Source organism: Schistocerca americana, chromosome 1 (assembly GCF_021461395.2).
Source record: "Schistocerca americana isolate TAMUIC-IGC-003095 chromosome 1, iqSchAmer2.1, whole genome shotgun sequence".
Lineage (NCBI taxonomy): Eukaryota > Metazoa > Arthropoda > Insecta > Orthoptera > Acrididae > Schistocerca > Schistocerca americana.
The window spans coordinates 675,584,625-675,609,690 of NC_060119.1; the positions used below are offsets into that span (position 1 = coordinate 675,584,625).

General features: G+C 39.5%; 1 protein-coding gene across 1 annotated transcript in view; it reads right to left on the bottom strand.

Annotated features, from left to right (window-relative positions):
- The window catches only part of LOC124590493 (myosin-I heavy chain), a 219,827-nt gene that overhangs the window by 148,825 nt on the left and 45,936 nt on the right, over positions 1 to 25,066 (bottom strand). Inside the window, exons 7-12 of the mRNA XM_047131657.1 lie at positions 24,108 to 24,233; positions 20,161 to 20,400; positions 19,396 to 19,529; positions 15,546 to 15,764; positions 13,284 to 13,453; positions 12,108 to 12,244 (exon numbers count right to left, since the gene is read on the bottom strand). Coding sequence (XP_046987613.1) covers positions 12,108 to 12,244; positions 13,284 to 13,453; positions 15,546 to 15,764; positions 19,396 to 19,529; positions 20,161 to 20,400; positions 24,108 to 24,233 — 1,026 coding nt within the window. The remainder of the gene's footprint in view (positions 1 to 12,107; positions 12,245 to 13,283; positions 13,454 to 15,545; positions 15,765 to 19,395; positions 19,530 to 20,160; positions 20,401 to 24,107; positions 24,234 to 25,066) is intronic.

Sequence of the window (25,066 nt, forward strand, 5' to 3'; positions counted from 1 at the left end):
GTTAGAGATATAGGTCTATAGTTCTGCAAATCTGTTCGACGTCCCTTCCTGAAAACGGGGATGACCTGTACCCTTTTCCAATCCTTTGGAACTCTACGCTCTTCTAGAGACCTATGGTACACCGCTGCAAGAAGGGGGGCAAGTTCCTTCACGTACTCCATGTAAAATCGAACTGGTATCCCATCAGGTCCAGCAGCCTTTCCTCTTTTGAGTGATTTTAATTGTTTCTCTATCCCTCTGTCGTCTAGAGAAGTAACTACAGTGCAGTCTTCTTCTGTGAAACAGCTTTGGAAAAAGACATTTAGTATTTTGGCCTTTAGCCTGTCATCCTCTGTTTCAGTACTATTTTGGTCACAGAGTGTCTGGACATTTTGTTTTGATCCACCTACAGCTTTGACATAAGACCAAAATTTCTTCAGATTTTCTGCCAAGTCAGTACATAGAACCTTACTATCGAATTCATTGAATGCCTCTTGCATAGCCCTCCTCACACTACTTTACGTAATTTTTGTTTGTCTGCAAGGCTTTGGCTATGTTTATGTTTGCTTTGAAGTTCCCTTTGCTTCCGCAGCAGTTTTCTAACTCGGTTGTTGTACCACAGTGGCTCTTTTCCATCTCTTATGATCTTGCTTGGCACATACTCATCTAACGCATATTGTACGATGGTTTTGAACTTTGTCCACTGATCCTCAACACTATCGGTACTTGAGACAAAACTTTTGTGTTGAGCCGTCACGTACTCTGAAATCTGCTTTTTGTCACTTTTGCTAAACAGAAAAATCTTCCTGCCTTTTTTAATACTTCTATTTATGGCTGAAATCATCGATGCAATAACCACTTTATGATCACTGATTCCCTGTTCTGCGTTAACTGTTTCAAATAGTTCGGGTCTGTTTGTCACGTTGTTGCTGTTGTTGTTGTTGTGGTCTTCAGTCCTGAGACTGGTTTGATGCAGCTCTCCATGCTACTCTATCCTGTGCAAGCTTCTTCATCTCCCAGTACCTACTGCAAACTATATCCTTCTGAATCTGCTTAGTGTATTCATCTCTTGGTCTCCCTCTACGATTTTTACCCTCCACGCTGCCCTCCAATACTAAATTTGTGATCCCTTGATGCCTCAGAACATGTCCTACCAACCGATCCCTTCTTCTAGACAAGTTGTGCCACAAACTCCTCTTCTCCCCAATCCTATTCAGTACCTCCTCATTCGTTATGTGATCTACCCATCTAATCTTCAGGATTCTTCTGTAGCACCACATTTTGAAAGCTTCTATTCTCTTCTTGTCCAAATATTTATCGTCCATGTTTCACTTCCATACATGGCTACACTCCATACATATACTTTCAGAAACGACTTCCTGACACTTAAATCTATACCCGATGTTAACAAATTTCTCTTCTTCAGAAACGCTTTCCTTGCCATTGCCAGTCTACATTTTATATCCTCTCTACTTCGACCAGCATCAGTTATTTTGCTCCCCAAATAGCAAAACTCCTTTACTGCTTTAAGTCTCTCATTTCCTAATCTAATTCCCTCAGCATCACCCGACTTAATTCGACTACATTCCAATACTCTCATTTTGCTTTTGTTGATGTTCATCTTATATCCTCCTTTCAAGACACTGTCCATTCCGTTCAACTGCTCTTCCAAGTCCTTTGCTGTCTCTGACAGAATTACAATGTCATCGGCGAACCTCAAAGTTTTTATTTCTTCTCCATGGATTTTAATACCTACTCTGAATTTTTATTTTGTTTCCTGTACTGCTTGCTCAATATACAGATTGAATAACATCGGGGAGAGGCTACAACCGTGTCTCACTCCGTTCCCAACCATTGTTTCCCTTTCATGTCCCTCGACTCATAACTGCCATCTGGTTTCTGTACAAATTGTAAATAGCCTTTCACTCCCTGTATTTTACTCCTGCCACCTTCAGAATTTGAAAGAGAGTATTCCAGTCAACATTGTCAAAAGCTTTCTCTAAGTCTACAAATACTAGAAACGTAGGTTTGCCTTTTCTCTAGCTTCTAAAATAAGTCGTAGGGTCAGTATTGCCTCACGTGTCCCCATATTTCTACAGAATCCAAACTGATCTTCCCCAGGGTCGGCTTCTACCAGTTTTTCCATTCGTCTGTAAAGAATTCACATTAGTATTTTGCAGCTGTGACTTATTAAACTGATAGTTCGGTAATTTTCACATCTGTCAACGCCTGCTTTCTTTGGGATTGGAATTATTATATTCTTCTTGAAGTTTGAGGGTATTTCGCCTGTCCCATACATTTTGCTCACCAGATGGTAGAGTTTTGTCAGTACTGGCTCTCCCAAGGCTGTCAGTAGTTCTAATGGAATGTTGTCTACTCCCGGGGCCTTGTTTTGACTCAGGTCTTTCAGTGCTCTGTCAAACTCTTCACACAGTATCATATCTCCCATTTCATCTTCATCTACATCCTCTTCTATTTCCATAATATTGTCCTCAAGTCCATCGCCCTTGTATAGACCCTCTATATACTCTTTCCACCTTTCTGCTTTCCCTTCTTTGCTTAGAACTGGGTTTCCATCTGAGCTCTTGATATTCATACAAGTTGTTCTCTTTTCTCCAAAGGTCTCTTTAATTTTCCTGTAGGCAGTATCTATCTTACCTCTAGTGAGATAAGCCTCTACCGGTATATCCTTACATTTGTCCTCTAGCCATGCCTGCTTAGCCATTTTGCACTTCCTGTCGATCTCATTTTTGAGACGTTTGTATTCCTTTTTGCCTGCTTCATTTACTGCAGTTTTATATTTTCTCCTTTCGTCAATTAAATTCAATATTTCTTCTGTCACCCAATGATTTCTATTAGCCCTCGTCTTTTTACCTACTTGATCCTCTGCTGCCTTCACTACTTCATCCCTCAAAGCGACCCATTCTTCTTCTACTGTATTTCTTTCCCCCATTCTTGTCAATTGTTCCCTTATGCTCTCCCTGAAACTCTGTACAACCTCTGGTTCTTTCAGTTTATCCAGGCCCCATCTCCTTAAATTCCCACCTTTTTGCAGTTTCTTCAGTTTTAATCTACAGTTCATAACCAACAGATTGTGGTCAGAGTCCACATCTGCCCCTGGAAATGTCTTACAATTTAAAATCTAGTTCCTAAATCTCTGTCTTACCATTATATAATCTATCTGATACCTTTTAGTATCTCCAGGGTTCTTCCATGTATACAGCCTTCTTTGATGTTTCTTGAACCAAGTGTTAGCTATGATTAAGTTATGCTCTGCGCAAAATTCTACCAGGCGGCTTCCTCTTTCATTTCTTACCCCCAATCCATATTCACCTACTACATTTCCTTCTCTCCCTTTTCCTACTACCGAATTACAGTCACCCATGACTATTAAATTTTCGTCTCCCTTCACTATCTGAATAATTTCTTTTATTTCATCATACATTTCTTCAATTTCTTCGTCATCTGCAGAGCTAGTTGGCATATAGACTTGTACTACTGTAGTAGGCGTGGGCTTCGTGTCTATCTTGGCCACAACAACGCCTTCACTGTGCTGTTTGTAGTAGCTTACCCACACTCCTATTTTTTAAATTCATTATTAAACCTACTCCTGCATTACCCCTATTTGATTTTGTATTTATAACCCTGTATTCACCTGACCAAAAGTCTTGTTCCTCCTGCCACTGAACTTCACTAATTCCCACTATATCCAACTTTAACCTATCCATTTCCATTTTTAAATTTTCTAACCTACCCGCCCGATTAAGGGATCTGACATTCCACGCTCTGATGCACAGAACGCCACTTTTCTTTCTACTGATAACGACGTCCTCCTGAGTAGTCCCCGCCCAGAGATCCGAATGGGGGACTATTTTACCTCCGGAATATTCTACCCAAGAGGACGGCATCATCATTTAACCATACAGTAAAGCTGCATGCCCTCGGGAAAAATTACGGCTGTAGCTTCCCCTTGCTTTCAGCCGTTCGCAGTACCACAACAGCAAGGCCGTTTTGGTTAGTGTTACAAGGCCAGATCAGTCAATCATCCAGACTGTTGCCCCTGCAACTACTGAAAAGGCTGCTGCCCCTCTTCAGGAACCACACGTTTGTCTGGCCTCTCAACAGATACCCCTCCATTGTGGTTGCACCTACGGTACTGCTATCTGTATCGCTGAGGCACGCAAGCCTCCTCACCAATGGTAAGGTCTATGGTTCATGGGGGGTGTTTGTCACCAGAAGGTCTAATATGTTATCGCCACAAGTCGGTTCTCTGTTGAGCTGCTCAAGGTAGTTTTCAGATGAACTTAAAAAAATTTCACTGGATTCTTTGTCCCTGCCACTCGTTAGGAACGTTTGACTTTCCCAGTCTATATCTGGGAAATTAAAATCTCCACCCAGAACTATACCATGGTGGGGAAATCTACTCAAAATATTTTCCAAATTATCCTTCAGGAGCTCAGCCACAACAGCTGCTGAGCCAGGGGGTCTATAGAGACATCCAATTACCATGTCTGAGCCTGCTTTAACTGTGACCTTTCAGTGATTTCAGAGTGCAAAAGGTGAACAACAAGAAAACAATTAAAAATCATACCTAGCATTGTGCAGTTTTTACTGAAAATTTCTGGGTAATGGGGTGATGAATACACCAATCCTTTACAAACTGTTAAATACGAACTCAACTTGGGCACGGAGCGATGAGTGTGAAAGGGAATTCTTAGCAATAAAGAACAGCTTATGCAGTAGTAAAATGTTATACTACCTGACATGTCACTGCCATTTTGTTTAGCTGTGAACAGTTCAGATTACAGCATCAGGTGAATGTGTTCCAGGAAAATTTAGTAAGAGGAGAGATAGAAGACAAGAGTATAGCTTTTTCCAGACAAATGTTAAATAATAGTGAGCATCGCTACAGCATTTTTGAAAAAGAGTTACTCGTGTACAGGTTCAAAAATTTCAGGCTGTATCTGGAGGGCTGCAAGATAAACGTGCTATCTGATCATAAAGCTTTTAGTTTTCTGCAGCGTAGTAGGTTGCTAAAGGACTGTCTCATGTGCTGGTTGCAGCAACTCAACTACACCATAAAATGTATAAATGGAACCGAAAAATGGATAGCTGATGCACTGCCACAGCTACTTGTCGGGAAGGAGGGCAGTGGTGAGAAAGAAGTAAATGAAGAGTTCCGCAAGGACATGCGACAAGCACAAAATGATGACCCTGAACTGAAAAATGTAAAAACAAACTTTAGCAGGAAGGGTGTTTTGTTTTGTAGGAAAGATGAGAAAACAAAGCAGTGGCGGCAGCACTTTCCGAAAAAGTATGTGGATCAGCTGATAGACTATGCCCACTTAAGTTATGTGCATTATAGGACACAAAAGTGTATAGAAGTCATTGATGTGCACACACAAGCAATCTAGTCAGAAGGGTACATGCTCAGCTGGCCTCTTGTGACAAATACCAGAGGGTGAAACATTGCACTACCTCACCCCAGGGGGAAATGGAAAGTATCATACCTAAAAAAGTTGGCAAACCATTGGCGGTAGACAATTTCAGTCCACTCATAACTGGTGGTATGAAATATGTGAAGTATGAAGCATGTGAAGTACGAAGAATGTGGTTGTTGAAGTATGTTCCAAATTTATCAAATTGTTGTATCCTACACGGAAAGCTAATAGCAAAACTCAGATCACCAAACTGGAAAAGGATTTCTTTACTAAATTAATAAAACCAGAGAGGTTGTTGTCTGACAATGGATCACAATTTACGACTAAAATGTGGAATGACTTCATGAATAATCAAGCCATCAAACACATAAAGATATCAATACACCCATCTGACAGTCAAAAGAAAGGAAGCAGTTGAGACTCATATGGGGAAGATGGCAAATGAAAGAAAAAAGTGACATGATGGGCATTTTAAGATGATTAAAAACAAGACTGGGAACCGCATCTTGGTGAAAACCAAAGAAAAATCTACTGAAGCAGATGGAGAAATAAAAAAAAAGCTTCTCCAAATACACTATGGACCATTTGTCGTCATTGAATGTCCACACCTCAATGCATATAGACTCAAATATCCTGCATCAGGTGAATTACTGGAACTACAAAATGTGACAGAGCTGTGATTAGACGGCTATAAACTCGCACACACACACACACACACACACACACACACACACACACACACACACACACACATATATCCATCCGCACATACACCGACACAAGCAAACATTTGTAAAGGCAAAGAGTATGGGCAGAGATGTCAGTCGAGGTGGAAGTAAAGAGGCAAAGATGTTGTTGAAAGACAGGTGAGGTATGAGCGGTGGCAACTTGAAATTAGTGGAGGTTGAGGCCTGGCGAGAAGAGAGGATATACTGAAGGGCAAGTTCCCATCTCCGGAGTTCTGACAGGTTGGTGTTAGTGGGAAGTATCCAGATAACCCGGACGGTGTAACACTGTGCCAAGATGTGCTGGCCGTGCACCAAGGCATGTTTAGCCACAGGGTGATCCTCATTACCAACAAACACTGTCTGCCTGTGTCCATTCATGTGAATGGACAGTTTGTTGCTGGTCATTCCCACATAGAAAGCTTCACAGTGTAGGCAGGTTAGTTGGTAAATCACGTGTGTGCTTTCACACTTGGCTCTGCCTTTGATCGTGTACACCTTCCGGGTTACAGGACTGGAGTAGGTGGTGGTGGGAGGGTGCATGGGACAGGTTTTACACCGGCGGCAGTTACAAGGGTAGGAGCCAGAGGGTAGGGAAGGTGGTTTGGGGATTTCATAGGGATGAACTAAGAGGTTACGAAGGTTAGGTGGACGGCGGAAAGACACTCTTGGTGGAGTGGGGAGGATTCCATGAAGGATGGATCTCATTTCAGGGCAGGATTTGAGGAAGTCATATCCCTGCTGGAGAGCCACATTCAGAGTCTGATCCAGTCCCGGAAAGTATCCTGTCACAAGTGGGGCACTTTTGTGGTTCTTCTGTTGGAGGTTCTGGGTTTGAAGGGATGAGGAAGTGGCTCTGGTTATTTGCTTCTGTACCAGGTCGGGAGGGTAGTTGCGGGATGCGAAAGCTGTTTTCAGGTTGTTGGTGTAATGGTTCAGGGATTCCGGACTGGGGCAGATTCGTTAGCCACGAAGACCTAGGCTGTAGGGAAGGGACCATTTGATGTGGATGAAGAAGAACTCCAGAATTTCCTCTCCAACCTCAACTCCTTTGGTTCCATCAGATTCACCTGGTCCTACTCCAAATCCCATGTCACTTTCCTTGACGTTGACCTCCATCTGTCCAATGGCCAGCTTCACACGTCCGTCCACATCAAACCCACCAACAAGCAACAGTACCTCCATTATGACAACTGCCATAACCTATCTAACTATCTGCCAGGTATGAAAGCAGATATGCGCAGCTCAGTGCTATGACTACATCGAGCTATTCTATCTAAACAGAGCCATGCATAGTCCAAGTACCTAAAGTGCAAGTAACGACCGGTAAACACACAACTGGTTTGCTTGAATGGAACGTTTTTAAAAGAGCAATTACACAAGCAGCAACTGTTAGGTACTGTTGCTATTGGGGTCTTGTCTGGGATATGAATCTGATCCCTTTAGAATTGCAATGGCTTCAAAACTGGGCTATCCAGCTACACAGCAACCACCGTCCTGTCTGTTCATCGTCATCAGCCCGCCCCAGATTACTTTCAGCCAAGTTACAAAAGCAGGCCAGCAGCTAAGGCTGCTTCCTGCTGCTCATTGCCTGTAGTTTCCACTCAGCTACACCAGCACTCCATTGCTGTGCTGTTCACAGCACGACACCACCAGTCACCATCGCTCTGCACTCCCGGTGGACAACTGCTGATGCTGGCATGCTTCAGCAGCCGTGGTCACCTACACCACTGAGGCCAACAACTGCCTCCACACCTTCAATTCCATAAATGTGACTGTTTTGGATAAAATACTTTCTCAACCAGAAATGTTTATCTGATGGGCCACTGCTTGACACCTGCCGTCGCCAACACCACCACCACCACCGTCACTACCACAACTACAGACAAACCCTGGTGAGTGAACTGCAATACATCTTGAAAAACCAGCAGCCCAATTCACCCTCTACCATAGGGGTCAAAATGGCAACAGAAGTGACTGCTGCCACCCATATGTCAGCAGCTGCAACACACGGCGCACGTTGTATGGTGAGTGTAGCGACTTTTCTTTTTTACTACAAGGGTCATGGCCAGTCACTGAGTCTTCCCTGACGTTAATCAATTGTGTTTTTGTGTGCAGTTTGGGGTTCTCAGAACTATAAGAAATGTGTTAGTTTGTGCCTTCTGGAACAGGCAACATATTTTGTTCTGCCTCATTATCATGGAACTTGTAAAGTAGTAAGCAGGTGGAGGAATTGCATAGCAATAGGAAACTTTATGTTAGTATTATATTTAAGAGTCCTTCTCAGTGCTCTATTTTATTCTCTTTTGTTGTCTGCTGCTTTTTGTGTAATTCATAGGTCAACCAAGACACAACAGGGAACTGCTCTGGCCAAAGAATTGTGATTTGACCTGATTTGATTTGGTTCTCGCCTCTCACTATCTGCGTACCCCCCTAAGATTTCAACTTATTTCTATTTTATCTGTTTCTTCCCTTTTGTAATTTTTCCCCATGTGTCTGAGTGTTTTTGCGAATTTTTTTGCACATAATTCTACATTATTTACATATTTTTTCCACCACCATAGATCCTTGTTCCTTTCATCTGCGCCAATACAGAAAAGTTTCCTTATCCCTAGCCAGAACCCGGTCCCACATACTGTTCCTGCATTGTTGCTTGTCTCATAGAATCCCCCAAACTGCCTTACTATCAAATTACCCATTTCCAGTTGCCACCTTTCTTTCCACAATGACCTCCCTCTGTTCAGATTCTGCTAATCCTTAGCACTCACCTACATACTCCTGCAAAACCATATCAGTCAGGCCCAAATCTCCTTACACTACCTTCTTGATATCCGTAAAATTCTCCTACTATGCAATCACAAATTCCCAAATCCCATAACACACACTGAAACTCTTGCCCTCCAGAACCAAAGCAACAAGCACAACACCACCACAAAAAACTCTCCAACCTGCTTGCTTCTTACTCCTGCCTTGGACTAACACTGACCACCACCTCTACAACAACCTCCAAACCTCTCCCACATCCCCTCATAGGTGACAAATTCTCTCTCGCAAACCTAGTACATTTGCCCAACCATCCCAAACTCCCTCTCAACACCACACAGAATCCAGAACTTAAACAGACACGAAACACGGTCACAACCCCCCCCCCTTCCCCCTCAAAAAAAATCAATCATGCAAGACTTGTTAAAGACTTTCTCTCCTTATCCAGGTTCCTACAGTGGAAACACTTTTTTGCCACCAACCCTTACCAATCAGACTCAACCATAGACCAATGTTGAGCCCTGCCTAACTCAGTTCACCTATCCTTTCAACTGTGATCCACCCCCACTACCCCCAAATCACTCCCTGTTAACTTCTCAGAATTTCTTAACCTCGAACCTTGCCTCACCATCATTTCCCAAATCCCTCAACATGCAAACTAATTTTACATATGCACAAAGGTTCACAATCCACCACCTAAAAACTGATCTCAACCTTACAATCGTAACTGCTGACAAAGACTCCACCACTGTTGTTTTTAACTGCAAGAATTACATGGCAGAAGGACTCCACCAGCTGTCTGACTCATCCATCTACAAACCCTGCCACAGTGACCCCATTCCAGCAGGATCTCCAGTCTCTCCTCAATTCCTTAGGTCAGTCCAAGAATCTCTTCCCAGAGCCCATTTCTCTCCTCACCCCTACCATTCCCCGCACTCCTACCTTCTACGTGCTTCCTAAAGTCCATAAACCCAACCACCAAGTATGCCCCATTGTGGCCGGTCACTGTGCCCCCACTGAGAGAATCTCTGCTCTTGTAGACAACACTTTCAGCCTATTACCCGCAACCTACCCTCCTATAAAAAAGATACCACCCATTTCCTCCACCGACTCTCCATAGTTCCTGTTCCTGCACCACATGGTTCCCTGCTTGTCACTATTGATGCCACCTCCCTTTACACTAACATATCCTAATCCCCATGGCCTTGTCACTATTCAACACTATCTGTCCCAATGCATGAGAAATTCCAAGCCAACTATCTTCTTCCTAGTCACCGTGACCAACTACATCCTCACCCACAATTACTTCTCCTTTGAAGGAATTACCTACAAACAAATCTGGAGTATGGCTATGGGCACTCACATGGCACTATCCTATGCCACCCTATGCATGGGTCATCTAGAGGAATCCTTCCTAAACACCCAGAATCCCCGACTCCTCATCTGGTTAAGATTCACTGATGACATCTTCGTGATCTAGATCAAGGATGAGGACTCCCTAACCACATTCCTCCAGAACCTCAACACCTTCTCACCCATTCGCTTCACCTGGACCTCCACCTCAAAGATGGTTACATCCATACCTCTTTCCATATCAAACCCACCAACCACCAGCAATACCTCCACTTCGACAGCTGCCAGCCATTCCATACCAACAAGTCCCTTCCATACAGCCTAGTCACCCACAGCCATTGCACCTGTAGTGATGAGTACCCCCTCTCGAAATATACTGAGGGTCTCATTGAGGCTTTTACAGATCATAATTACCCTCCAAACCTTGTACAAGAACAGATCTCCCATGCCTTATCTTTCCAGTCACCCACCACCTCCAAAAGCTACACAGTCCAGCCAGAGAAGAACATTTCTCCCGTGACTCAGCACCACCCAGGGCTGGAGCAACCAAATTATGTTCTCTGCCAGGGTTTTGACTACCTCTCATTGTGCCCTGAAATGAGAATTGTGCTACCCACTATCCTTCCACTCCTCCCACAGTGGTATTCCACCACCCACCCAAACCTACACTATATCATTGCCCATCCCTGCACAACCCCTGCTCCCAGTCCCTTGTCTCATGGCTCATATCCATATAACAGACCTAACGCAAGACCTGTCCCATACATCCTCCCACCATCACCTACTCCAGGCCTGTCACAAACATCATCTATCGCATAGAAGGTAGGGCTAACTGTGATACCAGTCATGTGATCTACAAACTAACCTGCAACCACTGTGCTTTATTCTATGTAGGCATGACAACCAACAAGCTGTCTTTCCACAGGAATGGCCACCAACAAACTGTGGTCAGCAAACAAATGGACCATCCTGTTGTTGAGCACACTGCCCAATACAATGTCCTTCATTTCAATGACTGCTTCACAGCCTGTGCCATCTGGATCTTATCCATCAACACCAGATTTTCTGAATTGTGCATGTGGGAACTCTCCCTGCAATACATCCTATGTTCCCGTAACCCTCCTGGCCTTAACCTTCATTAGTCATTGTCCTTATCCATCTAGCCCCTTTCCTGTTCCCATTCCAGCACTACACAGCCCTCTATTCCACCAACACACCTGGTCTTTTTACTCCTCTCCTTTTCTGCTACCCCCACCTCCTGACTGCACCTAACTGTTACACTCTCTGCTTTGTCCCTGGATGCTCCCAGCAGCACTTTACCGTCCCAGATCCCTACCCTGCTCTCTCTCCCACTCCCCACCACAGCCTCCTCCCTAACCCCACCTGGTTGCCTCTCCCATAATTCCCTGCTGCTAGCAGTCTAGCTGTAGCTGCCAGGGACTGTGGTCATGTGTGTGTGAGTTGCTTTAGCCTGAGTGTGTGTATGTTGTTTATTTTTGACAAAGGGTTTGTTGGCCGAAAGCTAACTTTTTGACAATCTTTCTGTTGTGCCTTTCTGTGACTCAGCATCTGTGCTTTATGATGAGTAGCAGCTATCCTTTTCATTATATTGTTACAATATTTTCTTTGCATTTTTGGTGAGATTTCTACATTGTTTGATGAATTAAGAAGGTTTTACTCCATGATGTTTGTTATATCAATGATCAAGATACAATAACCCAAAAATATGTAATGTGCTTGACCATGTTGACAATGACCCCCCCTCCCCCACACACATATACACACACAGTGTACTTAAAAGCTAATTCTGCAACATTTTACTGATACAGTTAAGATCTGAACATACTTCCCGTGCAAAAACTCCTCGTAAGTGGGACTGGATGACAATTGCAGCGCGGCGTTCCTTGAGAAATTGCAGACGTTGCCTCCAGCCACGGTATGCATGCTGTATCCTGAGAGCAGCCTTTCGTGTCCTCAGGTACTCTGTTGCAGACAATGAAAATATAATATTTCAACATGAATTAGATTTCCTTATATTAGCAAAAAGAAAAAAAAAAAACACACACATTTCAACTTAAGTGGCATTTCATGACAATATGATAAATTTTGGCAGCCTTCTGTTTCAGTTTTGTCTCACACTCCCTTAACCGAATGTCTTGCACTTTGTCCAAACAAAGCTCTCGTATTTGGCAATGCACACAAAAAGAATGTGTTTGCTTCCAGTCATAAACCACTGACAGGTTGATGAACATGTGACACATCTAAGACAAATCTAAAAATAACTTACTGTTTCTAGTAGTGGACACATGATTTTGAACCATGTGTCCACCACTAGTAACAATAAGTTATTTTTTGATTTGTCATAGCTTTGTAAACTTATATTTACAATATGCCACTTTGTAATGCGCCAATGTAATCTTAATGCCAGAGTGAATCTTCCTTATGTTGCATTCTTCATTAATTTCCATTTGCACTTTCATTATTTTGTAAAAGTCTTTAGTTCTTTGACTTGCTGATTCAGTATTGTAATTTTTGAACTTTACTAATAAATGTCATTTTTATTGCATGACCTCCACCTTGATCAAATTGAGATTTGACCTTTTTTATCTTTTTGTACCTGTCTTAGCAGAGATTTTCTTTTCTACCAGATCACATGGATGATATTGTATAATTCCTGAGACTTCATAAGTTCAGTTTTCATCCCATCATAATAGTTCCTAGTCAAGGGGAGAGACATGTGAAATGCAAACAAAATTGAGAAATTTACAAAAGGCAAAAGGAACAAACTATAAGTTTTCTCTACAAAACTAAATGAAAACCTCAGTAACTGAAACTGATACAAATTTAGCATGAAAAAATTTAGCATTCGAAAAACTGGACTTCATATTTCTAAGGCTAATGTTTGAATGTGTAAGACGTACAACCTTAGTGGTTATTTTATAAGTTTTCTGCAATATTTTAATCACAAATTAGAAATGAACACTCTGTGAAGTAGAAAGCATTACACTATGGTAATACTCACCCCTTTGACAACAATGTCGTCGCCAGCATGTCTGAATACGAGTAGCCATGCACCTCACTATCTGACCTCGTGCATCTTCCAGGGGTTCATGTACACAATTCCGCAAGAATACTTTGCTTTTACCAACTTGCCATTCTGTACTTTCTGCTTTCTGTAGTTTGATTATAGATCTGCAATAATATTAAAAGATGCGTATTTTTAAATTATAGAACAAGAAGAAATAAATATGGTAATTGGAAGTCCTGGTGAATGTAAATAGTTTAAGAGGAAAAGTATCAACTCATCAAATAGTAGGCGTACTGAGTTGTCAAAAGGCAAATAAACAAGACTGAAAATTGGTTCATAGGATAAGAAAGTGGGAGGGAGGGGCAGCAGGTGCACAATATAGGAATGTATACCAGTTCACAACTATTTTGAGATACAGTATAATAAAATATGTATGACAAAATATGTCATTATTAAATGGTAATAATGATCATACCAACCAAACTGGAGGCAAAGTAGACACGTGAATACTTAAACAGAAATTAAATATCTGCTGCTGATACACTATATATAAAACCAGTAACTTAATCTGCATGTTACTAGATTTGTTGACTAGACAGGTTGATGAATTTTATTTCTGAACTTGTAAAATATAGAGGTCCATTGCTGTTTCCTATTTTTTTCTCTGCCTCTTATCCAGTCCTTACCTTGTGTCAACAAGGAAATAGAACAATAACATCACAAAATCCAGTCTGTCTTCCTTCACTTTGCAATTAGTATCGGAGCTCAGTGAAACACAGTACCTTTATTTTCAAATGCACTTCCAGCTTTATGAATAGGCTGATTATTTGAGAGATTTTATTGAGATCTGCGGGTAGAAAATGAAAGTAAATAAATTATGACATGTATCAGGAAGGAATTATTTTTCCTCTGTCAACATTTTATTGATTGTGCTGTATCAGTGAAGCAAAGGTTTAACATTTTCGCCATGTGATTCAAGGGAATAATTGAAAACCAAAGGCAAGACAGATGGATGACTATCTGTGCTCATCTCCTTACAATAACAGCGCTGTGGAATTCAGCCTTGGTTTCTATTGAGATTCAACAGCCCACTTTTCCATGGATTCAGAAAGTGAGAATACCACCACTGTATCAGACCCCAAGGTTTGCTGCTTCCTGGAATCCATAAAATCCTCTTTTAAGTGACTCAATAAAAAGTTTACATAAACTGAATTACGGTTTCCAAGACCATATCCATGACCTGTTGCATCCATCCAACTTCAAACTACATTCTAATTGTCTGATTATTTTTATCTACTTTCCACTCTCTTTCTTCCTATCTAATTTCCATTATCAACTTTCCAACCCCTTTCCCACATTCAGTTTTCTGCCTCTTTGTCTCTCTCTTTTGTAACTCGGGTTTGCAGTTTCGGTCTTACATTTTATAAAGCTTCCTCCCCTTCCACACTCTGAATTTTTTTTTATTTTTTTTATTTTATTTTTTTATATAAACACATATCTTTGTCTCAGTTGTTAATTTAAAACTGGTTCCCCCTTCTCACTGAGAAGGAGGACTTGCCTGTTTAAGCACTAAATAGATTTCATTTCTTCCAACTATTTATTTTGGTTCACACACACACACACACACACACACATACACACACACTTATGTGGAAAGTAAATACTTGAAAAGGAAAAACAAATTCTGTTGTCTAGTTACTGAATGATAACAGTAAGAATTATGTCCTGTAGAAGTGCAACAAAAGTCCTGTAGAAGTGCAAAAAGTCGCTGAAGTTTTATAACAATTTCCTTACCACAGTGGTTTACTTCGCACTTTGTGTAACACATTCATACAAATTAGCATATAAATTGCAGTGTACCATACAAAATATAAGGAAACAAGCAAATCCAAACAAAACCAGGTAATACTGCTGCTGCAGAAGAGGAGTTTCCAACCACTGAAACTGAAAAAACCTAATCTGGTCTGGCACACATACGTTTAAAAACACAGATGAATCTTGAGATTCCAGAATTTTCTTTCATTGGTTCAGCAAGAAAAAGAAAACTGGAAATTCTGCTAAAATAAAGGAAAAATCCCTCCAAACGCTTTATTTCCTGGATCTCATATCTCTTCAGACCCACAAAGTGGATTGCCTTATCTTTTCCTCCATTTTTTAAACTCACAAGTAAAAACTCCTCTTCTACTAATTATTCACTTTAAATTTGAGTGAATTATTAGAGCAGAAAAGAGATGTGCAATTGTGGCAACAACTTACTTAACAGCTTCTTTGGGGCAAGATGGTAGTTTTTGTGCCGAACCAATGAGACACCTGTATCTTTGTATAAACTCATCAAATGGCATGTGTACTGGATAGCCCTCCTTGCGAATACGTATTATATCCAACATGCCCAAATATTTAAGTTGGTCGAGCACCAACTTTTCGTTATAGTTATTAGGAGATTTCTGCATGTTTGGTTTAATACATCGCACATACCTGCCACAAAGAACACAATTTTCATTGATAGCATATTCATTTTCGTTGCACAGTTATGAATAAGTAAGTACTAACGTATTATATAAAAAGAGAAGAGTTTGAGTATAATAAGAAACAATTATTATATAACAGACCACAGAGGTGAATATAATATGTTTTATCATTGATTGAGTCAGTCTACAACTTCCTTTTTACTAACAGCATTTTCCATCTTTTGCTGCAATTGATTCATTTGTACATGGTTTTTATTTCTAATCTTTTTTTTAATTTTTAAACACTAGTTGATGATCTCTCATTGGTTTGTAGCAATTTTTAATCTGAGATCAAAAACTGACTTCCCAAGTGTATCAAACACACTTGAATAGTTCTGAACACATTCATTAGAACAATAAGCAATGTAGGTAAGTACTGCCACCATTTCTAGTACCAAGCTTGCGAAGCTCCTCTCTCAAATGTAAGATGCTTGCATGGACATCATACAGCACTGTGTTGGAAAGGGATGGACAAAATAATAAAATACAAAAATTTTGCAAGATGGAATATCAAGGAGCTGAAAAAAAAGTACTCGAGTAATAATTTATAGAGTGGAAAAGCTAAATGGGCAAAAGGCAATTTAGTCTTTCACAGTAATTTATGCACTGACATTAAAGCACAACTGTATGATTTAAGTGGAAACTCTTACACCTTGTAGTTATTTATAATGCCAATGGCTGGTGCCACCACTAAGGCCGGAGGTAACTGTACGCCAAAGATATGGGACCCATATCTTACTGTAATATAGTTTGCTGCCTTTTCGGTTCACTGTTCCACTCAAATCTGTGTGTTTGTGAAGTAGATCTCTAAGGTTTCAGTTTATCAGAAAATGGAAAAGAGTAATAGAAAAGGAATATGGAACAGGATTCAAGAACTGGTGGGAAGTAGAACTCTAACCCCACACCAACAAACAAGTTTTGCATCAATTTTGTTACTGTTTTTGGTCTCATTTCAATTTCTTTTAACTGCTTGTGTTTCTACTGTGTAATTCATAACTTTCATGTTTATTTACTGTTGATGATATTTAAAAAAGAAATTAAGAAAAAACTGTTTGATCCAGTTTTATTAAAGTTGTTACTGCACCTGGAAATGCTTATCATTCTCAGCATTTAACAAAAGAATAATTAAATAATCTGTTAAAATTTTTACTGCCACAAGTCCATTTTGGTCTCCTGAAAAAAAAAAAAAAATTCTGGAACTTAGATCAATTAGTTTTCCACTCTGCATTTGTAAAGTTATAATGTTAACAGCATGTATAATCCTGGATAAGCCAGGAAAATACACGACGGAAACAGAAGGCAACAACACAATGAACCTACAAGAAGTCAGTTATGGTCCAAGGTGTACCCCACCAACAGTAAGGGATTTCTCGACAATCAAAGATGACTATTTTTAACATAACTGTGAAGACTGTTGCTCTTGTTTGTTCAGATTAAAAATGTTGACAAATATTATCTGCTTTAAGTTATAGTGAGAGACAATAAATTTCAAAACAAGAGTACACTGTTTATGTGCACTGCATAAGTCTTTCGAGCTTTGCTTGAAACACGTTTGATAGTTCAGCAGGTGCAAGTATTTCATCTTGTGATCATTTTGCACGTTTTCATATATAAAATAGAAAGTATTACAGTAACTCTAAAGTTGACTTAAGTGGACCTAATTTTAGATAAATAATCAGCAAAAGTATGCCAAGGCTGTCACATAAAAAGAAGCAGGAATCGTCATATCAACAATCAGTTACAGTTATGATTCAATCAAGGATACAGTTGAGTTTCGGTGAAGCTTGAAGGCCTTGACCTACAGATACAGAGATTTCCCTTTGCTAAAAAAAGTGCTTTTAATTATGACAATAAAACTTTTCCTTTACCTCTATCATTTTGGATATTATATGCAACATTAGTACTGTAGTATATCGTGACATAATCTGGTGAATCAAAACATTACAACCACCTTTGTAATAGGGTATTCATCCATTTTTGAAACATAACACAGCAGCAGTTCTGGATGGTATGGATTCAGCAAGTCCTAGGTAGGTTTCTGGAAGTACATGGCACCAGAAGTCTACTTACAAGTCACATAATTCCTGTAAATTATGGGTATGTGGATTTCGGGTGCAGAACTCCTGTCCGATGGCATCCCAGATGTTACCCATCCGGTTAAGATCAGGTGAATTTGGTGGGCAAGACATTATTGTAAGTTCACTACCATGCTCCTCACACCACCTGGCCTCATGACACAAACAGTTATCCTGCTGGAAGATGCTCTAGCCATTGGGAAAAAAATCAAGCATTAAGAGATGTAGGTGGTTTAAAATTATATTTATGCTGTCATGGTCCTGCTGGAAGATGCTCTTGCCATCGGGAAAGAAATCAAGCATGAAGAGATGTAAGTGATCCACAATTACATTTATGTAATCCACAGCTGTCATGGTGCCTTCAATTACTAACAAGGATCCTCTGGAAGCCCAGGTGAATGTGCCGCCAAAGCACAATACTGCTCCAACCAGCCTGCATCTGTGGCACAGTACATGCTTCGAGCAACCTTTCACCTGGGTGACAGCATATCGGACACGACCACCAAGCTAGCGCAGCAGCTATGACCAAGTGACACATTTCCATTGATCCGTGGTGCAATCTCAATTATCCCATGACCACTGCAATTCTAATAGGCTATATTGTTGGGTCAACATGGGAGCACATAGGGGTTGTCCGTTGCAGAGTCCCACGCTCAATGATGTGCACTGAACACTGTGCTCTGAAAAACTTAGACATTATATGCAATGCAGCAGCATTGTATGCTGTCATCACAGAATGTGGCGGTTGGTGGTTGCCCTACTGTTAAGCAGAATAGTGACAGATTGCCACCTTTTCTGCTTAACAGTAGAGCAGCCACCAACTGCCACAGTCTGTAATGATCTGGATGCCCAACACCTTTTCGCCTACTCATAATTTCACTGACCTCCAACCACTTTCCATTGATGCTCATGACAGTAGCACAGGAACAGCTTCACCATTCCAAAGTTTCTCAATTACAGGTTCCAAGCCATAAAAATTAGTCCTTTGTCCATATCCTGTGTCCATAAATACACCAGGCAGCATTCTATCTCACAGAGAGCAGTGGTTTTAATGTTTTGACTCATCAATGTATGAATGATTTATTTCTTGTGACCGAAAAATTAAATATTCAGTTTAATCCTAGTTACAATAATTTCTTGTCTTACATGCCCATATTAAGTTAAAATAGAATCCATACACATCCGAATCTGATATTGCTCATTGAAATATTTTACAGTTTTCTATCTGTTTTTAATGTAAATAGTTAATACATGTAGCCTACTATAGAACTGCTGCTTTACTAGGAGATAACGAGTATATGGAAAAATATTATGCTAAAAAAACTAATGTTCTGTTCTGATGAAACACAGAGAAATGTCTATAATGATTGAAAAGGAAGAAGATTGTATGAGGACACCTATTATCTGTGGTTACAGTGAAACAAAAGAAAGAATTCTCATATTTCCTGGCCACTACATTAATTAGACAACACACAGAACATTAAATGACCAAACAATAGTATAGGAAGACAATTATTTACACACCATGGATTTGTAGCTTGGAGTACATCAACAAGTGCCTGCAGCTGATGGCGAAATGTGTCACTTACTGTTGGTTTACCCTTACTTGTACCACGAGATGACATTGTACCCATTCTAGTGGCACAACACATTAAATCCTGTTAAAAGAATTGAGAATCTTTAAATGCTTGCTGGTTAACAAGAACCAGTTATTAATGACAAGAACTGGTGCACCATCATATATGCTGGCAAAATTTTATATAAACTTGCAGAAAAATTAAAATATTGCAGCTATATACCTACATTTTACAGTAACAATAACATATCTACAGCATTACTTCACTGTAAAATATTAAAAATAGTAATAGTAATAATAATAAACAGTTATTTATTTAATGTCAGAGATGGACCTTATATTATGAAGGTAGTAATAAAGAAATTCTCTGTAGAAAAGTTTTCTCATCTTACAGTAAGTTACAATCTGGTAAGTGGTCTGTCCTACTGTAACTGTCTCAGAACATCACAAAATGCTTTAAATTCTACTTCCTTTTTGCCCTCTTTGGTAAGACAGTATTTAAGGATTTTTGGTGTTCAAAAGCACATCTGCTATAAAAGCTACTAAGATGAAAATATTTTTTCCATGTAAAGATTCATGACTAAAACAAATATTTCACTATGTACATTCAAAATTTTTAAAGGCCTGCCATCATCAAACTGAGCCTTCTTCAATTACTAATGTCTGATTAGTGTCATCTCTATGTACAAGGAATAAAATAATGCATACTATACCTGATATTTGGTTATCTCCTGTACAAAGTCATTTGTCGAGCGACTCATGAAGTCAAAGAAAACATCCTGCTGGACATCACGATTCTTGTCAACAAATCCTTCAACACAGTATGTCACACAACCAGCATAATGGTGAATACCAAATTCCTTCTCCCATTTTCTTCTATCATCACCTTTCACGTAATTTGGATGATTTTCAAATTCAGCATGAAGATTGGTCAAATATGCCAGATCGGATCCCTAGCAAGAAATTCATTAAGAATATTGGTTACAGTTTGAAAAAAAAATGTTGAAGAATATATAAAAAAGATTCAGAAAAAAGAACTTAAAGTAAAAGAATATTCTACATATTTGTCTCCATCGAAGGTGTCTTCATTCCACTGACTTACTCTAATCTTTTCTCTTCCTTTCCTCCCTCCACTTCCAATTTTCGTTGTTATTAACTTTTCATTTCCACTAACACTATGAAATTTCTCCCTGTCTTTAGCTCTAATCATTCACATTTATACCAAAAATAATATCCTCAAATTTTAATTTGAGCTATTATGATGCACATTACTTAAGTGGTTCTGAACCTCCCTGAGACCAGTGCCACTGAGTGCAAACAGATTTTAGCTAGAGACCCTCCTCACCCCTCTGTCATCAACATTACCACCTTACTAAATTTTAGAATGAAAAAGACTTTTTTTAACACTTTTACTTTAAAAACAACAAAAGGTATATGATATTTATTTTTTGTAGGTTTTTATTAAAAAAGTCTATGAGACAGCTGGTGCTGCTTATTTTTAACGCCATTTTTTTTTTTTTTTTATAAGATGATGAAGCAATTATCAGTTCATCACAAGTGTTACCTACAACTCATTCTCAGAAAAGAAAGCTAACTATCCACAGGAGGGTGGACATTTGTTACAAAACGTGCTTCCCCTCCACTACTCCTCTCCCCAGGACACTTGCTTCGCCCATCCTTGCATCGTTATTTAAAATCAACCAAGTCAGCAATTGTGTGCTACAAATTACAGTTTGTACATTCACATGATTGCTGAATTACTTACTTCAGAAATGGCTAAAATTTAAGGCTTCACAGGCTGTGAATGTTTCGTGTCTCATGTTCCGTAATAACACTGGGTAACATCACATTGGGACTTTGCATGAAAATAGGTGTTTTTAAATTGTTTCTTAGAGCTGTTTACAAATATGGTATCAGATTTCCTTTAACACACACAGTTTTTTATATAATTATGTAATTCTGCTTCTGCTAAAATTGGTGTATCACAATGTACAGCGGTCAACATAATACATTAGAGTAATCGAAAACAGCCAGTAGTGATAAAAGCAAGCTCCTAAAAATGAAAGTGTGCAGGCAATTCCAATGTTTTTTGCTTCATCTAAAAAACTTACCTCGCTTATTCTGGTGTCAAATTAGGAGACCAAGATAAAATATTCGTGCCACATAGGTGTCATTAAGAAAACAGATCCAGAGGAAGCAGAAGACACTATATTAAAGGTATTGTATACACAAAGTTGAAATCAGCCACCACACCCGCACCACATGGACTCAGCATTCCCCAAACTGACCCACCTGAGCTGAAAGCAGAGCTGCTTATACAAGGTGAACTAAATAACTTAGTAAGACATCTGGGTTTCTCAAAGGATTTGTCACAAATTTTGGGTTCTCATTTAAAGAAGGGAAGACTGATAGCCCTTGGAACAACACTCTCCCAGTATCAGACAACAGATGAGGAGTTTCATGAGTACTTCACTGAAGATGGCTGTCTTGTTCATAGTAATAACATAGAAGGAGTAGTATCAACATGTAGAATCACATACAACAAGAAAGTATGGAGGTTATTTATTGACAGAACCCAAAAAAATATCAAGGCTGTACTCCTACACATTACCAATAACTGTGGTTCGATACCTGTAGTGTACTCTCATGTCTTGAAGGAACACTACAAAACACTGCACTGTTATTATCTTCAGAGCATGAATGGATGGTGTATGGTGATGTAAAGGTTGTAGGAATGCTTCATGGACAACAGAAAGGCTACACAAAATATCTATGCTTCCCCTGCCTATGGGATAGTCAGGGATCTGATTTACATTGGGTTAGAAAGAAATGGGCAGCTAGAACAAATCTGGATCCAGGAGACAAAACTGTTATAAAAGCAAGTTTGGTGAATTGAGAGAAAATTATTCTTCCACCCCTCCACATTACACTCAGGATCACGAAACAATTTGCAAAGGAATTGAATAAAGATGGTGAAAGTCTTAAGTACACCCATCAGAAATTCTCCTTTCTGTCTGTTGCTAAATTGAAAGAAGAAATCATTGTGGACGACAGATAAGAAATGTAATGACAGATGTATGATTTAAGGATATGATGACTTATGAGGAAAGAATGGCTTGGGTAGGATTCAAGAATTTGATGAAGTACCCAGGCTACAAGAAATTTGTGGAAGATATGAAAAATTTAGGTTGTAATATGAGCTCCAAGCTGCATTTCCTTCACAGCCATTTCAACTTTTTCCCTGAAAACTTGGGAGATTTTAGTGAAGAAGAAGGGGACCAATTCCACCAGAATATGATAAAAGGTACAAAGGCATCATCATGGCAAGTGGAATTTTGCATTTTTAGCTGACTATTGCTGTCTATGATGAGGGACAATGTGGAATCTCAACACGTAAGGTAATCTCGAAGATCACACTTCTGCAGCAAAAGGAAGTGAGTTTTAAGTCATTAATTGTACATCCTAGATTTTCCATGTGCCAAACCTAATGTTATATGTTGATAAACAATGTAATCATTACACAGTTATCTTTAATGATTTCATTTTTAGATAGTTATAGTTACCTTTCTGTGCTTAATTTCCTATACTCACATTAGAGGTTAAGTACCTATCTAAAATGAAATTCTGTAAAATCCTTATGTGATACATGAAATCTGGCTTCAGTTTCATAAACAAGAGGCCACAATGCATAAAAATAATAATAACAGAGTGTATGCCATACATCAGTGTAGTAGCAATTACATAATTACCATTATGCTGTGCTGTCAGTTTATTCATTTATGGTTCCAAAGTGTATAATGAAGAAATTTTTGGTGTATTGTCGGAACTAACTACAACTCGGATAAGGCATTTTTCAGAGATATTTAAACATATGTGATGTATATGTCTGAATTTTACTGTCACAGATGCACAGGACAAAATACGAAGTATGTATGTGTGTTGTAGGTGAGCTATGTGTGGAAGTTGATGTTGACACATTCGTATCACAAGCTGTAGCCTTCACCACACTGTGTCACACACAATGTTAGTATCAGAAGAAAAGTAATTATTGGTAACTTAAACAATTAGCATTACAGTTTTACAAATTACTGATAACAGTAATCATCTTTTAAAAATAATACAGTTTCATGACCAAAACACAATTGAACCCCTTTGTTTTAACTCCTCAAAAAATTTCATTTTATCCCTCACAGGGTTATTACCCCTGAGTTGAGAACCACTGCTCTACTTCGAATAAAATCCTCGAGCTTTCGATGACCATCTTCGCCATTGTCATCAGGAGTTCACTGAACTCCTTACAATGATGGCAGAGATGGTCATCGAAAGCTTGAGGATTTTATTCGAATTGACGCGGCTTTAAAACCGAGAACTTTTTATTCATGTATGCCGTCTCTAAAGACTCCGAGGACACACTGTTCTACTTCTGTTGCTTAAATGCACATTGTTTGTCTCTCCTCAAAACATAATGTCAGACATTAATCTGCACAAATGAAAACGGTTTTACTGAATTTTTGTCAACAAACAAAACTTAATTTTAAAACACTGTATTATTCTGCAGTGTTTTCATGTCTGCAAACACTGATTCAATAGTGTTATTTTCATCACCAGCACAAATATGTAGAATTTTAAATGAACATCACTGGATTTGGTGTATGCTTACCTTTGGCATATGACACTGTTCAGTTAGGAGTTTAAGTATGCACCGTGGTGGTTTCTCAATCAGTTCCAAACAAGACGTATTATCTGTGAACTGAATATGAGCAAATTCGATCCCTTCTTGTTGGTACTGCAACAAAAAAAGACATGTCATATAATAGCATCCCATGAAAACATAAAATAACTGTATTATAAAAGCCTAGTGACTATCTGTGCCAGAAGAAATACATATATCAGATGGAGTAAAAGTATCAACTTCCTGTACAGTTGGGGATTTTGAGTGTTTGATATACACATACACAAGACAGCTTTTGAGCTTTCACGCAATGTCCTTCTTCACAACCAACACACACACACACACACACACACACACACACACACACACACACACACACACAGAGAGAGAGAGAGAGAGAGAGAGAGAGAGAGAGAGAGAGAATACATCTTTTCCTCCACGGACCCAACACTTTCTCACCATCCCCTTTCTAGACATTGACCTCCATCTTGCCGGAGGTTCCATATGAGCCCACAATCAACAGTAACTCCAGTTTGATAGCTTTCCATCTTATGCATGTAAAAAAGTCTCTGCTATAAGCCTGACCACCTGCAGATGGCACATCTGCGGTGATGGGCAATTCATTGTCCAGTATGCTGAAGATCTTACAAAGCCTTTCACATACAAGCACTACCCTCCAAACCCGATCAAAATGAGATCTCTAATGCCATATCTATTCACACCCCTATTTACTCCAACAATCCCCATAAAGTAGCTACAAAAGAACACATCCTTCACTACCCAATATGACTCCAGAGTGGAAAAATTTAACATCCTTCACCAAAAATTCGATTACAGATTGTCATGTCCTGAAACGAGAAACATCCTACTAAAAATATTTCTTACCCCTCTCAAAGCATTACTTTGCCACCCACACAACTTATGACAAATCCTGATCCACCTTTATG